The sequence below is a fragment of the Nothoprocta perdicaria genome, unplaced genomic scaffold, assembly GCF_003342845.1.
Source record: "Nothoprocta perdicaria isolate Ctin4 unplaced genomic scaffold, notPer1 scaffold_102, whole genome shotgun sequence".
NCBI classification, from domain to species: domain Eukaryota; kingdom Metazoa; phylum Chordata; class Aves; order Tinamiformes; family Tinamidae; genus Nothoprocta; species Nothoprocta perdicaria.
Genome location: NW_020454117.1, coordinates 1,105,350 through 1,121,041, shown reverse-complemented (window position 1 = coordinate 1,121,041; position 15,692 = coordinate 1,105,350). Strand labels below are relative to the sequence as shown.

The following is a 15,692-nucleotide window of genomic DNA, read 5'->3' as shown; positions in this document are numbered from 1 at the left end:
GAAATCTCTGGCAAGAGAGCTAAAACTTACTTATTATTCAGATAAAATTCCACCAACATAATTTTTTTTTTGTCTGAAGAGAGGTCATCTTCAGATCCTGATTCAAAAACACTTCATGACACAGACAGTAAGTTATTGCAAGTAATAAGTTCAAGACAACTGCAAAGACAATTYCAAAGCTATTCATTAAAATGACTCTCTCTCATCAGAAAAAGCCTTATTATTACGGTATCCTACAGGCAAAGCAGTAGCCCAAATTTAAGCTGAATTATTGTGAAGTTAGCACCATTAGCAGTTTATCCACATTGCTGTTTATTATCTTGATATTTTTTGATATTAATTATTCAGTTTGTATAGCAATGCCTGTTGCAATGCAACTTGAATTGCAGAAAGCACAAATCAGCCAACCACAAAGAATTCAGTACAATTGCTAAGAAAAAACCTACTATGAAAGGATTTTCTTGCAGGTGCAGAAATGGACTGCCATTTTTCTGTCTGGGGAGTTTTGGCCTTTCTGAGTTTGGCTCTGATCGTTTCACTAATATTCAATATTTCACAGTATATAAGAAAGAAGCGAGAAGGTAAGTGATAGCTCTCTTGTAAGGAATGGAGTTCGAGTGTTTGAAAGTACCTCTAGAGAAATATAAAGCCAACTACTTGATTCTTTCCAAAATTAAAGCTATCTTTGTCAAGCATGGTTCTAGTAGTGAGGACCTGACAGTTTGTGGGGTCTTTTTTTTTTCTTTTCTTTTAATAGGAGTTAGGTATGTTACTGAATGATTACTATGTGCACAAATGATATGTGCATAAATTATTATTAGACTATTATTATTATTATTAGACTATTAGAATCCATTTTCTAATGGCTAGACAAAAGAACATGCAGAAAGTGTGCTTTACATTTAATGTTGGACATACTTTTTTTAAAATATGTTTTAAAAGTGTATTATTCCATTTTTCTTTAAGTGTACTTTCCATAGAAGTAATTTCACTTCCATGCTTGAACTTAAAAAATGATTTTAAGTAACTGTGCTAATACAAAAGCTACTTGAGAAAACTTTCTCCTCCCCAAATTCCTGAATGCTTATTTGAATTTCAGATTTTATACACATTCTATATTCAATCWATTTGGAAAAAAGATTGTTCCATGGGCTTTTCACTGTGGGATCCTAACACAGCTGTTAAACCAATGTGTCACCATCTATAAGGAAATAATTTCCTTAATTTATGTTACATGGTGAGCACAATTATATACTATTTCTAGTTAAAATTAACTTTTTCTTTTTTTTTTCTTTTTTTTCTTTTTTGGGGGAACAAGATTGATTAAACCAGTACAAACTTCCTTATTCATACAAATATAAAAAAACACCTTCACCACCTTCATACAGGAAAATTAGTACCTGAACCTTATGCCTAAGAGTGGACAGGTACACAGTGGTAGATTTGACTCCTTTCAACGTATCTATATCCATATAGAATTCACATAACTTTAGAAACTAACAGAAAAACCTATGCTCATAAATTGAATTTACTAAGAATAAGGAAATGGTGTAATTACAGGATACAAAAATAGCTGCTTGAGAGTTGTGCTACTGATGTTAYTTTTTTGTTTTGTCTTCTAGTGCTACTAGACAGATACTTCTATACAGAATAATCAATTATTTACAATATCAGCTTTAAGCAAGGCTGCCATCAGACTGGCTGATTTTGCAGCATCCATGATATCAGATCTTGCTTATGGCAAACTCTGTCTTCCTGGAGCACAGAACAGAAAGTCAGGCACCCCGAGTTACTAACCAAGCTCTGGGGACAACTGATCTGTTTGTGGCCTTTGGGCCTCTGCTTCAACTTCTTCATCTGTGGATCACAGAACCTCTCCTTCAGAGATATAAGCAAAAAAAAAATCTAGTTAAAAACCCCTTCATCTTACGTTATAAACRTATGATGCACCAGCCAGAGAAAAAGATGAAGCAGAAGAAAGAGGAAGCACAAGGAATCAGACCTATGTGTTAGAATACATTTTGTGGGGGAAAYGACAAACTTGGTTATTGGTTACACGCAGTATATAACAAAATGGGGCCTGGAAAAAGGACTGCTGTAACATAAACTTTACAAGCATGGCTGGATCCATATTTCTTAGAGTAGGCTTAAATTAAAAGGATATGAGTAGAGAACGGGGACAAATGAAGGTGCTGAAAACCTAGAGATTTCAWTTTTACTTTCTACAGTGCCATCAGCAGCATTTAAGACAATAATCTGAAATGTTCAACAGTAATACATTTCCCTTTCTTTTAACATTACTTTTCCACACATTTTCCAGATAAAATGTATAAAGACTATGAAGACTGCAGTCCAAGGTAGGCTGGATAAAAAAAATGTTTCTTTTCAACAGGGGTAAAATAAGCAATAAGCAATGATAGATGGCTTTGGAGAGTGGCATGGAAGAAATTCCAGCGATCTCATGAAACCTGCCTAGAAATATCAGAGAGTGGGATGGTTATGAATAAATGTTTTGTGAAGAAATCAGGAAAAATATTGCCTTGGCAGCGCATTCATTTTACCAACAATCAAATAATGTAATGCTAATACAATACATTTGGTATGCTTAAGTGAAAGATATTGAGCTAAACTAGTATTTATTCTCACTCAATCTCAATGACCCTCTAATAATTAAACGGAGCTCTCAGAACACTATGATAAATTATAGAATTACACTATGATACTATATACTTGAGGAGTAGTAATTCATATGTATTTACACTTCATATTTCCTTTTTACCCACTCCATTCAAAAGCAATAAAACAGTCTATTTACGTTGCTCACAGCTGCTATATGGCTTGTGATAAGTTACTAGTCTGCTTCTCTTATTCCACATCAAAGTAACTGCTTTAAAAGACAGAGATGGAATGAATCTCATCCCACCTCAAATGTAAAAGGCCCTTGTGAAAACAAAACAAAAATTCTCTCCTTCCCCTTRCTCCCTCCTGCTCCCCCAGAGTCCCCCCAAAAGGACTCCAGCTCTTGAAGAAATGGACATCTTGTCTGAATAAGTTGTTTGAAGTTTTTGGTGGCAATAGAAAGCTCCATATCAGAGTAAAACTGACTATCAGGATTAGAGGTTTCAAGCAGTTCTCAAAATGGATATATGATWTGCCTGCCGGATAGGGTAAGACACTGGACACACTAACCCTATTCAGTCCTGTTTTCACTGATTTGTTTCAACTGAAGTTGAGTGATTATTACTATTTCTAGGCCTATATCAAACAATAGCTTTGTAGTAATCTTGGTATTAGCTTTATGTTAATTAAGATACAGGAAAYAAGAGCTCAAGTCTTCATTAGAGAGCAAGTCTCTCTTTAGAATATGGATTATACTCTTTCTTCTGCTCTGTAAAACTATTATTTTTCCCCCTCATATTTTTTGTGCTGCCTTTTAGGTGACATATACAGTATGCTATTGCTATATATGTGTAAAAAATATTTAGAGTATAATTGTGAGATTCTAAATTAAGTTTATTATGTCAATTAAAAATATTTCTCTATTTCCATTCTAGCTATGATTACTTTGACACAGGAGATGACTCAGTTTATGGCAATCTCAGTCAAGATATTTTAGGTAAGCTTACCTCTTAAGGAAGTATTTATTTGGTAGATAGAATAAAAGCGTGGATAAAAGCAGAATAATCAATAACTTTTGTGTGTTTCTTAAATTGCAAATGTGAGAATCAACTGCTTTTTASTTTCAAGTATTAATCTTTACTTGAATATAGAACTGGCTTACTATTCATAAGACAAATTCGTGCAGTGAGTTTGACTTTTTACAATCCAAATATTTCTGTTCAGCCAAATATCTCAAAACCAAGAGGTTTTCTACATGCAGAGCTGTTTCTGTTCACGTAATGTCTAGGTGCAYGCACATTAAAGCAGTCTAAGGCAAAACTACGCTCTGAAGTCGCTGTCCACATGGAAGCTGGCAGAAAAATATGCTTACTCTTTCTGCTATGGCTATTCACAGATGCAGCTCTTGTTGCAAACGTGCACGCCAGTGATGGGAGCAAACGCAGTCCACGGAGGCTGAACAGTGGGCAGGTGGAGCTGCCCTCTACTTTGCTGAGCTCAAGTAAGAGTGCTTGGCAGAAAGGCACCACGTTAATGGTAGCAACATGGTATAACTGCACTTAGAGCTAGATATATTGAAAAATACGTCTCAGAGCCTTTACAGGGTTAAAACAAATACTAGGTAATGTGGATATGTCTTTTTTTTTTTTTTTCTCTCTCTATTAGTCTGTTAGTTTAATTTGGGGTGAAACAAACTGAAAATCAATTTTCACATACCTAAATTGTGGTATTGGCTTCCCCATTCAAAATTCAGCTACACAAACACTTGAATGCACTGATGCTACCTAAAMCGCAAACAAATAGTAATCGCTTTTACTGATGTCTAAAATGAAATATGGCWTGAAAAAATAATTTGAATTAAATTCACAAAAAAAAAAAAAAAGCCCTTAAAGCCAGAGTCAGAAATAGTTTAATCACCAACTCCTGCAACTCAAAACATCATTGGTCACTGTATAGCCTCACACCTAAAAAGTCTATAATAACAAATATGCCAAATACGACATTACCCTCTATTGTAAGACATTCATTTAGGCACCTAAAATGACGTCCATTTGCAGAAATATGAGAAAACTCCCATCCATAAGTACAGAAAATGAATTTTGGTTTCAGAGCACATTCATCTGACTTGCCTAACTATAAACAGAGGGGAATCTACGTGCAAGGCTTCGAATCAAAACAAAACCAAACTTCTACCAAAAGAACCTTGGGGAAGGGTGGGGAAGGGGATCAGTTCTGTAAGATGGAGAAGCTGGTTGATTGTTAAATCCTCAAAGGGCTTTTTTAACAACGTTTTTTAACCTTTCTTAAACTTTGATCAATTCCAGAAGAATGTTGTTACGAGCAAATGAAGTCCCAGCCCCAAAGGCCAGTTAACGAACAGGTATCTTTATTTCCTAACTTGCTTTTGGATTTCTGAATTAGGGCATGTTGGGTTGTCTCAGATGTGACGGCACATTATAAAAATCTTCACGCTGCTCGTCACAAAAATTACGATGCCTCAGTTCATCAGTGAATTTAGGTACCGATTCAGCCCTTTGCTCGGTCAGTGGTTAAGTAGGGTGGAGAGCTAGAGGTAGCCTGTTTCTGTCCACATGTCATGATAAAACTCAGGCACAAGCATGCAGAGTAGGCTGAATTAAGGCTGCAGTTACAGCTTTGGCTTACGGGAGGAATTAGTTTTCCTCCTTCTGGTCAACAATCAAATAAAAAATACASGTTGAGCCACAAGACAACCGTGCATTTGACCTAATCTCTCCTGACCAACACRAAATCTGTATGCCTTAATAAATGGAAGAAGCCTCATCTTTTATTGATCTCCATATTCTTCCTGAATTACTTGGATGCCTATAAACATGCAAGGTTCAACTCACACTTTTCCTGTAAGTGAAGCATTTCGCAGTATCAATTCTTGTGTTGGTTTCCCAGTATTTAAGGAGTGACTCTAGTCTCTCTCTTCCCCCAAGACACTTTCAGGAGACACAAACACCCTTTACCTAGACATTTATTTCCATAAAGCTCACAGAAATGCAATCAGCCSTGTAAGTTCCCATATCAAAAGATTTTCTCAATTTCGCTGGAAAAAATGCATAAAAAGAAGCAAAGAAAACATACACATAACATAGATTTCATACTGGAAAATAAATTATATATACACACAAGACCTTTGCTTTTCATACAGACAATGCTGTTGCTAGTGTCTGGATTCTAATAAATAAAGCAGTGGAAAAAAAATACAGGCCAAACAATGTCTTGCATCCCAGGGAACAAAGACTATTATTATTACCATTTTCCCAAATGAGAATCTTTCTGATGTGAAAGATTAAGCATCCTTAACCGTCACTATCACAAGAACTGGAGTCACTTACCATTAGGGTCCATTTAGGTGTCTCTGCTGCTGCAGTTKAATCATTTGTACTTTCTTTTTGTATTTGCATTTGCAGCTAACCTTGGTAAAAGTCAGTCTTATAAAAGAGACATACAAAAAGCCTTACATAATTTTAAGACAAACATTATGACTGAGTGTTAAATACAAAGTGGATTTCCTTCTAGGTGGAGCCTGCCAATCAGATGTGCTATGCCTCCCTTGATCACAGCATCAAGGGAAAACGCAGAAAACCGAGGAGAAAGAAAGAGTCTTCAGAAGAAGATCAAGAAGAAAGACCATCTAAACCCACTGTCATGCCTTCCATTTATCTTAATAGTGAGCAGCTGGCTGCTGAAAACCCAGCAAAGGCAGAAGCTGTTCATGATGATCCCATCAGATTAATGGGCTTGATTCATGCTACCAAGGAGAACGTTTGAAGTGAGATCCACTTGTTCATTTTGGGGGAACAATGAAAAATATCCTGGCAAATGGTGTAAAATGGGTAAGTTAAGTCCTCAAATGATCTTCCAAGCATATATATGGACCACGCAGGAAGTAACTACAGATCAAGATTACCACGTTGAAAGACTTGCACTTCCAAAGAGGTTTTGGAATGGAGTTTGAGTGCTCGTATCTCAGAATTTGATTCCAGAAAAGYGTTGGCCTAGTATTTATTCCATTTTTGTTATATATATTTGTATATATAATATATATAATATACCTATACATCCACACTCATAAACTGGAATAAATACCAATAAAATATAATCCTGTCTTTCAAAGGACCATGTGCAATTCCTACTTGAATCATTTCCAGAATACCCACTTGGTTGTTTGTAGAGCTCTAGCACAGTTACACTGTTCTTCTACCTGATTTTTGACAATGTGGTTTAGCAATACCCTTTGGAAACAAATGGGGTTTCACATCTGCATAGTTAAGGATTTAGTGGTTTTTTTCAATCACAAAATCGTTCTGCTATTCAGTATTTAGTGCTTTCCCATTGTGAGTGGTCTACAGTAATATGACTATATATCTAAAGCTAATCAAAGAATAATTCAACAACTTGTTTAAATTAGTACCCCTATGTCTAGCAAAATTTAACAGTGTCCTTACTCACCTTCCCTTTTGTAAAGAATATGAGAACACATTTAACATCTTTATTTTTCTACTAACATAATGTAATAGTCTGTAAAGATTTGGCCAAATAATCCATAAAAATAAAACTCCTAGGYTGGATTTTGCCTTCCAATATCAAATATATCATATATTATAATTGATATTWAAATGCCTACTGGCTTTTACATTGTCATTTTTAACAAATATTTTAAGAAATCAGAAAGAGCTTTTCACTTCTGTAAATAACTCAGTGTTCACATTCATCTTTAGACTTTAACGCCATCTCAGAGTAAGCTAAGATAGTGAGGAATCATTTTTATGCAACATGCTCAGAGAATTATTATGTAGCAGCCAGCAGCAGCAAACAGCAGGGCGGTTGATTTAACACGCACACCTCCAGCTGTCACACAGTTTTGCTTTCTCAGAACATACTGGGGCTTCCAAAACTCCATGCAGAGCACATGGCCRTGGAGCTCAAGGGCACATGCAGAGCCCACAGGGGCACTGCAGGTCCTGCAGAACTAGCAGTCCTCTTGAACATGRCATAACTTCTACACTAAACCAAGAAGCAGGGGCCAACCCCACATCCCAGCAGCTTCATGCCACTGCCTCTCATGAGCTAGTGTGTGCTTTTGAATGGGGAAGCCAAATCAGCACGTTTGGCTCAGTGCCTAATCAGTGCCTCAGAAGCAAGGAAAACTTGAGGATCACTATGACCACGTTGCCACGGCCTTAGATGAACTATCATTAGTGGAATAGGAAAAGGTAGTTCTGGAGACTTGATAGAAGAACATTAAATGGAGCACTGCATCAAACAGAGATCTTGGGGGAGGAAGTGGGGAAGAATCCAAAGATCAACACTGAGATATCAGAGCATAAGTATCCTAATCTGAGCAAATTGGAAGGAATTATTTATAGCAGTTGGAAACAAATAAAAGACAAAGTAAAATGCATGTCAACAGGTTCTTCTCAAGCTTGATGCTTCAGCACTCAAAACTGTTTGACCAGCATTAGTGATATATATTTATATTAAATATTTTGATTTAGTTGATAAAACCCTCACATACAATATTCACACCCTCTGAGATTAGAGATAATTGCTTCCTTGAACAAGCTCTCAAGCAAATAAACATAGGTCCCAAGGTCTATTTGTTACTGTTTTCCAGAGAACGTTTTCATAATTTTCATAAAAAATTGTTTAGTTTTGCTCAAGAACAGCTATTCCATGTTTCCTATAATGTTTACAGTTGGTTATGCTCTTCTAAAACTTTTTAAGAGACATAACTTCAGAAAGAACTTCAACAAGTTACCTAAATTCAACCTTTCATTTCAACCTGATCATTAGTTTACGAGAAATAAAGCACCCACTTCACTCGCTGACTGCACACATAGCAAGCACCCTTCATGAGGTTTAGGTACATTTAGTTCCTTCTATGTCCTTAGTCTTCATTGTTTAGACCATCTATTTATTTTCACCAATTTCTAGCAGCTGCTCTTCCTTGTAATTTATTTTGCTGAAGTGTGTAGTACTTTCCAYTAGTAATCTCCTTCAATACTTCTTTTCTAAATTTGATGGCTGTTTTCATTAGATTTTCTACTTCTGGTTTAATTTACCTAGACCATCAACCCTTTCTAAGTTCTTTCACCCTCCTTTTGCTTACATAAATAACTGAATGAAAGGCATTTTGAAGACTTCTGGGGTGATGGCTTTCAAATGACTGAAGTATTCTAACAAAGGACATGTTTTAATAAAGTACATCTTGCTTCCTTCTCAAGACGTTACAGAAAAACTTACAGGACATTTTATGCATTATGTAAATTCTTAATGTACAAGTAAGGATTCAGAGGTAGTTGCAAAAGGAAAACAAAAAGGAAATGGCAAGTATAGATTTATACTGTTCAAGTAACAGGTTTTTAGAGAATTCCGTGCCTTTCCTTCTCCTCCCCCCCAAAAATTACCATAGCATTATGAAGCTCGTTTTATTAAATCTAGCTTAACATTCATTCAAATACTCAATAGAACAGTAGAGAATATCAGAGAAGTATGGTGGCAGAAGCAAAGACTATTTGGAATGGAGGAGGCAGAGATCGGAAAAGGCAACAGAGAATAAAATACCACTAAATTCTCACAGGGCTAACATCAGCACAGGCCAGCAGTTGTGACAGTTCCCACAACTGCATATGCAGCAGTTTCTAACCAGTGTTACTAGAAACATCAGCAGACTCTTAGGTACATCATTCTAGGCAAACTATGGGCAAAAAAGTGGACATGGAAGACTCAAACTCCAAAAATGGAGTTCCTCATTACTGCTACCATGAAAAGAGTGCCAGTCAGGTAAGCTCATCTTCCTACACCCKCAAGGTTTGACAAAACTACTTCTTCAAAACCACTTCTTCAAATTCCAAGTTACCTTAATAGACTGAATTACTGCCATGTTCTTTAAATGAATCTAGTTTCCCACCTGGGTAAGTCTTCATTGTGTTGCTATGTAGAAATCTTACCTTGAATCAAACATGTCTAAAAAACCATTCCAGTGTACATTTAAATTAAGTTTAGAAAACAGTGCAGTTACATAATTCCTTGATATAGATGTCTGAGCACTGGAACAGGTTGCCCTGAGAAGYTGTGGAGTCTTTGTGCTTGGAGATATTCCAAAGCTCTCTGGACAGCTTCCTGGATAAAGCGCTCTGGGCAAATCTGCCTGAGCAACAGGGTTGGACTCAATGACCTCCAGAGGTCTCTTCCAACCTCAGTCATTCTGTGATTCTGTAGATTGTGTGAGGTAGCACATTGTGAAAACATAAAAGAAAAAAATATCAAATCCTTTAATATATAAACCTTTATTTTCCAAGTAGCTCACAAAAGTTAGTTATTCAATAAAACATTAAAATTATACATGAGGCATGTTACAAGACATAGTATGAAATACTGCATTTAAATCATCCAAGCCCTTCCAGATTTTTCCCCCTACCCCGACGCATTTAGTAATGTCACATGTGTAATATAAGCACAGGTAGGAATTCAGGCTTGTTAATAGCCCATTAATGCTACAGTAAATATCAAAGCTTATCAGAATATTAAAAAATAGCACAAATCACAATCTTTTACAATAAACACTATTAAATACAGAAATCAAACTTGCCATAAAAAAGAAGCCTGATTCCTTGTAAATACCTGATGAAACCAGATGGGTAAGAATCTGGTTTTCCCTTTCAGGAGGGAGCTCCTAGAGCTTGTTTTATATTATAGGGAAGTATAAATCAGGACTAATTGTACATTAGTACACCTGCTTGTTAAGAATTGCAATCTCTTAATTAAAATATCTAAATTAAAATTAATAAATGATTTTTAAAAGTTATAAAACAACATTTTCTCTGTAGCAGTCCATGTATGCTCCTTGGTGAGTTTTGATTCGAGGTCCTCCAAAGAAATGCCAGGATTTCGGTCTTTCTCATCAGCGTAGCTTAGTTTTCTTGACACCCTAAATAAAAKAATTGTTTAGATCATAAAATTATGGTAAATTAAACAAGAACACAGTTCTTGCTTATTGATTAGTTGACAGTAAACAGAATGCAACTGATACAAATTGTCAAATATCAAAAGATATCTGCACACCCTGATGGTGGCCTGCAGCAGGCTTCCTTACCTGCATGCACTCACCTCAAGSGGAATGCTTTTCACCTGATGTCATTTTAATGTCTCAGTAATGCTGTTTTATTCACTTAAGTTATGTTAATGTAAATATCTATTAACAATGTTGAGATGCAATCACTGAATGTATTCACAAATAGCTACAAGCGAGAGATGGTGCAGCAATGAGAATACAGTTATTTCTCTGATGTTCCTGAAGGATTGGCAACATGTTTTTGGATCTGTTTGAAACCAATATGGTTTATATTAGATAAAAATYACATACAACAGTAAGTCATAAGACAGCACTCGCACAAAGAAACAGAGTAATTTATTTGCTAAATTCCTGAAATCTCTCATAATCAGCTCCTAGATGAAGACTGTCAAGTTCCAGACAACAAGGTGAGAATATTCTTCCCTGCCCCATCATTCATTACAGCACAGAGCATTTTGCTGCCTCGCTTAGGCATGAAACTCCTGAGGGCGCAGGAATCACTAGAGAGCCTCACTCCTGGGATGTCTTTTTATAGTCACAAAAGTCCAAGAATATAATAACTGAGGCCTAAGCTTGCCAGTAGATTGTCCATTTATGTTACACATTAAGACACGTGCATTTGTCCAATTAAGGAACAAAGGAATAGATTAAATTCCAGATGGCTTGGCAGGAAAGTACACATTAAAATCCCAATTACCTGCTCTCCTCCAAACTTATTTATTTGCAGGCGTTAAGGAGRGGAAACCCTTTTTGTTCTTCAAAACAATTCAGTAACCTCCTAGGGAGGACTTTGTGTGTAGTCAGAAAAGAATGCAGAGAAAGTGTAAATTCAATAGCTGAATAAAAATTCACTTAGTCAAGTGCAAAGTGAGCACACTCAGAATCACAGAAACATCTTCATGTACTCATTTTCTCTCCAATACTATTGGAAAGTAATATTCCAATATTAATTTCCAATATCAAAAATAATCTTAATGTAATCTTTATTAATAATCATTTTGAACTTGAAATACAAATGCCTATCAGTTTAGATTTCATCTTCACTTAAATTGACACTTTTTTCTTCAAATAATGCAGCATCTACTAATCAAAGATCTACATGTAGGTACTTTCAAAATACAGTCAAATCTCCCCTTTGAAATTTCAATCTGACCATTGTCAAAAATCAGATATCAGCTGTAAGAAATACTTTAACAGAGTGAAAACACTTCTTGGCTTTGGAGTTTAGGAAGGCAGCACATTTTGGGGTGCCAAATCAGATATTTTTTGGCAAAACTAAGCTAAGTTTTCTCTATCACAGAGATGTTTCAAGAAATAGAAGGAGGGTGTTTAGAGAACTTTGAAGATCATTTAATCCTATGCCTATAAAATTAACTCATAATCCATGGAATCTAGAGCGTGAAAAGTCAAATTAAGCATACCAAGGAAAACATGTGTAGAAGGACATGGTCCAGGAACAGGAGGGAATGTTCTCTCAAAATGTAAATATTCCATTGACAGTGATAAAAGAGAAASAGAGCATCTAGGGTCTATTCCTAAGAGATCCACGGCTGGTACAACACAGAGTGAGACCACTGGCAAATAGGTCTCCCTGGACAGGACCCGTTTTTTCAAAGCCATTTTAAATGGCAATATACTGCTCTCTCCAGATCTTAAGAACCCAGAAAGGCTTGTCAGCTCAAGCAAATAACTACAGAACTGTTTTTATCTGGCTATGCCAAAGCTAAAACGAAAAGCACATCTCTAGGAAGTACTCGAGTGGCAATTCAGCAAAGCCAATCAAAGCAACTTMGGCTTGTTGGCCACCCATGCTGGACTCTGGCTAGTTTTGTCCAGCAACACTTGCCTTCCCGTGTTCACGTCTGCAGGTTTGATTAGCTTGTGCTCTCCCAAGGATCCAAGCTGATTTCCATCGTACTAGTATATATGATGCAGAACTGGAAGTAACAGCTTTCTTCTAAAACAAGAGCAAACTTTTTTTGAGATTTCTTTTCTAGAAGCTCCAGAGGCGCTTACCTTTGGYGACACCTCTGTGCACTCCTCTGGAGGATGCAAGTCTGCTGTGTGTCAGGCCTGTCAGGGTGGGCGTCTGCAACTCCAGACTCTGCTGATGAAAAACAGGATGAAACAGGCAAGTACCATGAGGGCTGGCACGAGCACTACAGTAAGTTGTTAAAATATTAGCCTAATGAAACAATGCTGATAATCACCTTATTTTAATCAACAAAATCCCTTACAAAAATCTTTTAATGCAAAATACAATTTCAACACAATTCCAAAGCACTGTGTATATTTAAGTATAAAGTTTACTTTCCTCAAAGTATTTGTGATTTATTACCATCAGARAAAGACACAGGTAGTTCACAATTATATACAACCTCAGGAAAGAAACTGTTGACATAAATTGTCTTCTTCTCTGGTAAAGTATAATTTCTGACTGGATGTTTATATATATAGAAAGTAAAAGCAACAATAAATGTAGCAGGAAAGAGAACAAACTAGCAGAAAAACTAGCAGATAAACACTAGCAATCCAGCCCGTAGTAGGAAAATTCTCAGCTAATGAGCAGAAGAGCTTAACAGCAGTCAACACGATTCAGGAAATCATTTCCTACTCAGATTCATTACATACTAAAGAAATTTGAACACATCCAATAATTACTAAAGAAGAAGAACTGTTAACTTGATGGGAGTCTGCAGAGGAGATCTATAGATTTWTCCTTTAAATAACTGCCTGTGACTGCTACAGTAGTAATTCAGAAAGCCTCTGGAACTAACCTTGCAGAGAAGCATGAGGACTAACAAGAAAGGTGTTATTCAGAGAAGGGCGAAATCCAGAGTCCTAAAAATAAAGCATCAGCAGATTAGATCAGTAGAAAAAACCTCATGTATTACTTCATAGCCTGTGCTGAAAGGAGTAACTGGAAACGTGGAACTAAGGACCCGACTTAAAACTTAAACAAACCTAACTATTCCAATGCCTTAACAAGACTGTCTTTTTCATTTTATTTATTTTTAATGACACAGCATTAAAATGAGAGGAAAGCTTCTGCTGAACGTTTTTAAACCTCCTTCAGGATGACTAAACATGGTGACAACTTCCTTACACAGGATTTGAGAATATAAGAGACTTGATGCAACTTGCATTTAAACTGGTTTGCAAAACAAAAAACACACTTCCAACAAAACGAAACAAAAAAAGGACCAGAGTAATGTTCTGACTAGTTCTAAAGACCTTCCAACACAAACACTGKTTTTTTTAAGCCTTTCTCCAAATGTCAGCAAAAGATGATACAGTTATTTTTTTTCCCCTCCCTCACAAGGTCCTCCAATACCTGACTTTGGCAGTTGTGGGTGTCACGGAAGCTGGGGCTATTGCCACTGCATGTGCTTGACAGAGAGATATCACCTTTAGGGAGATGAGTATTTCTCCTGTGAGAAGTCTGATGATGCACTGCTGGAGGACAATAACGTTCAGGTATATTTTTCAGGCGCTTTACAGGCGAAGAGAGGGAATCATTCTGAATATTTGCTAGTCTTTTAACTCTGGGAATTGCAGATAAAGCTCGAACAGGTGAGTTAACGAGAGCATTTACAGTTTCAGACATCTGTATCACTTGATACTTCATCAAGTTGGAAGCTCGCTGAAGCCCGGGCAGTTTTGGAACACTATCAGCAGACAATTTCTGATAAACCTTCTCAAATGCTCTGTCATACTGCACACTGGACCTCACAGGATCACTTAAGTTATTCTTCATTAATCTCACTTTCTCCTCAAGTTTCTGTGAGCTTGAAGGCACCAAGGGCTTTTGAATTTCTTTGGAACATAGTTTGTGGTAGAGTTCTTCAAARGCATCTTTGTATTTCTGAGGCTTTGAAGGGCTCTGATTCACAGGTAAAAAGGAAAATGAGTGGCTGCGCTGCAGAGAAGGCCCCCTCTCAGAAGTTTTCATTTCAGGATTTCTGAGAAATGTATTCGATCCTTTTCTAAGAGAACTGTTTCTAACTGGTACAAAAGCATTACCATTGGTACTGAAACTGCAAATTGATGAGCACAAAGCTGAAGTATCACCAGAAGGAAAGTCAGTTTTGTGAGTTTTGTTCTCTTTTACCAGATGAAGTGTTGCTGACCCTGAATTGATGGTAGGTGTTACAGAAGGGTAACCTGAAGAACATTTATAAGTCCAATTTTCACTTTGATTGCATTTTGAATTCTTCAATGAGGGAGGAGTCTGTAAAGGATCTTCAACTAGAAATGTTTCTCCTATTCTAGCCATACCACTAGGAAGAACAGTCTGTTCAGAGACATTCTGGCCTTTAGCAGCTGCTGGATCACATTCTAAATTTGAATCAGAGCAGTCCACTTCCATTTCAGTTGCAGCACTGTGAGAATAACACGCCAGGGYATTTAAATTATCAAAGGAGCCCTTGTTATCACAAGCATTTGCATTATTTCTAAAAGGCAGGTTCCGAACACCTTCACTGCTACCACTGGGGCTGCAGGGGTCAGTCTGGGCTGGCTTCAACCTAAGTGGTCTGAACTCTTTCCTTTTCTCTACAGTGACATTGAGCTTTGCTCTCCTAGAACGCCATCTTCGGCGCCTGTAGTGGCGAGCCATGTACGCAAACACTTTGCTCTGAAAATGTTTTCTCATGAGCCTCATTAGCGACTCTACCATCCCTGGATACAAGTCTCCAAGTGTTACAGTGCTCCAGGAGCATTCCTCATCGGCAGACTGGTAGAATTCCAAGACACTRTCGCAGCAAGTTCCATTCACTTCCGGAAGACGTTGGTGCATGGATACTGCGACTGTATTTGCTGAAGTGGAAACACCAGGCAAAGGTAACTGGAGAGACCTGGATGGAGAATATTCATTTCCAAACCCCAATTTCTTTTTGCAAACAATGGCTTGGTTGCCTGTTCAAAGGAAAAAAGAAAAAAATAGTAATATATTACCTGACTAAAA

General features: G+C 36.9%; 2 protein-coding genes across 2 annotated transcripts in view; one reads left to right on the top strand and one right to left on the bottom strand.

The window, feature by feature from the left end:
• Positions 1-475: 475 nt before the first annotated feature.
• On the top strand, positions 476-6,420 carry LOC112949596 (T-cell receptor-associated transmembrane adapter 1). The gene is made up of 5 exons (XM_026042034.1): positions 476-581; positions 2,321-2,357; positions 3,555-3,616; positions 4,944-4,999; positions 6,169-6,420. Exons 1-5 carry the CDS (start codon positions 476-478, stop codon positions 6,418-6,420), a joined length of 513 nt encoding a protein of 170 aa, XP_025897819.1.
• Positions 6,421-10,000: 3,580 nt separating this feature from the next.
• HJURP (Holliday junction recognition protein) overlaps positions 10,001-15,692 on the bottom strand; it is an 18,441-nt gene continuing 12,749 nt past the window's right edge. Inside the window, 5 exon segments of the mRNA XM_026041634.1 lie at positions 10,001-10,515; positions 10,518-10,582; positions 12,743-12,833; positions 13,504-13,567; positions 14,061-15,643. Coding sequence (XP_025897419.1) covers positions 10,457-10,515; positions 10,518-10,582; positions 12,743-12,833; positions 13,504-13,567; positions 14,061-15,643 — 1,862 coding nt within the window. The 3' untranslated portion in view covers positions 10,001-10,456.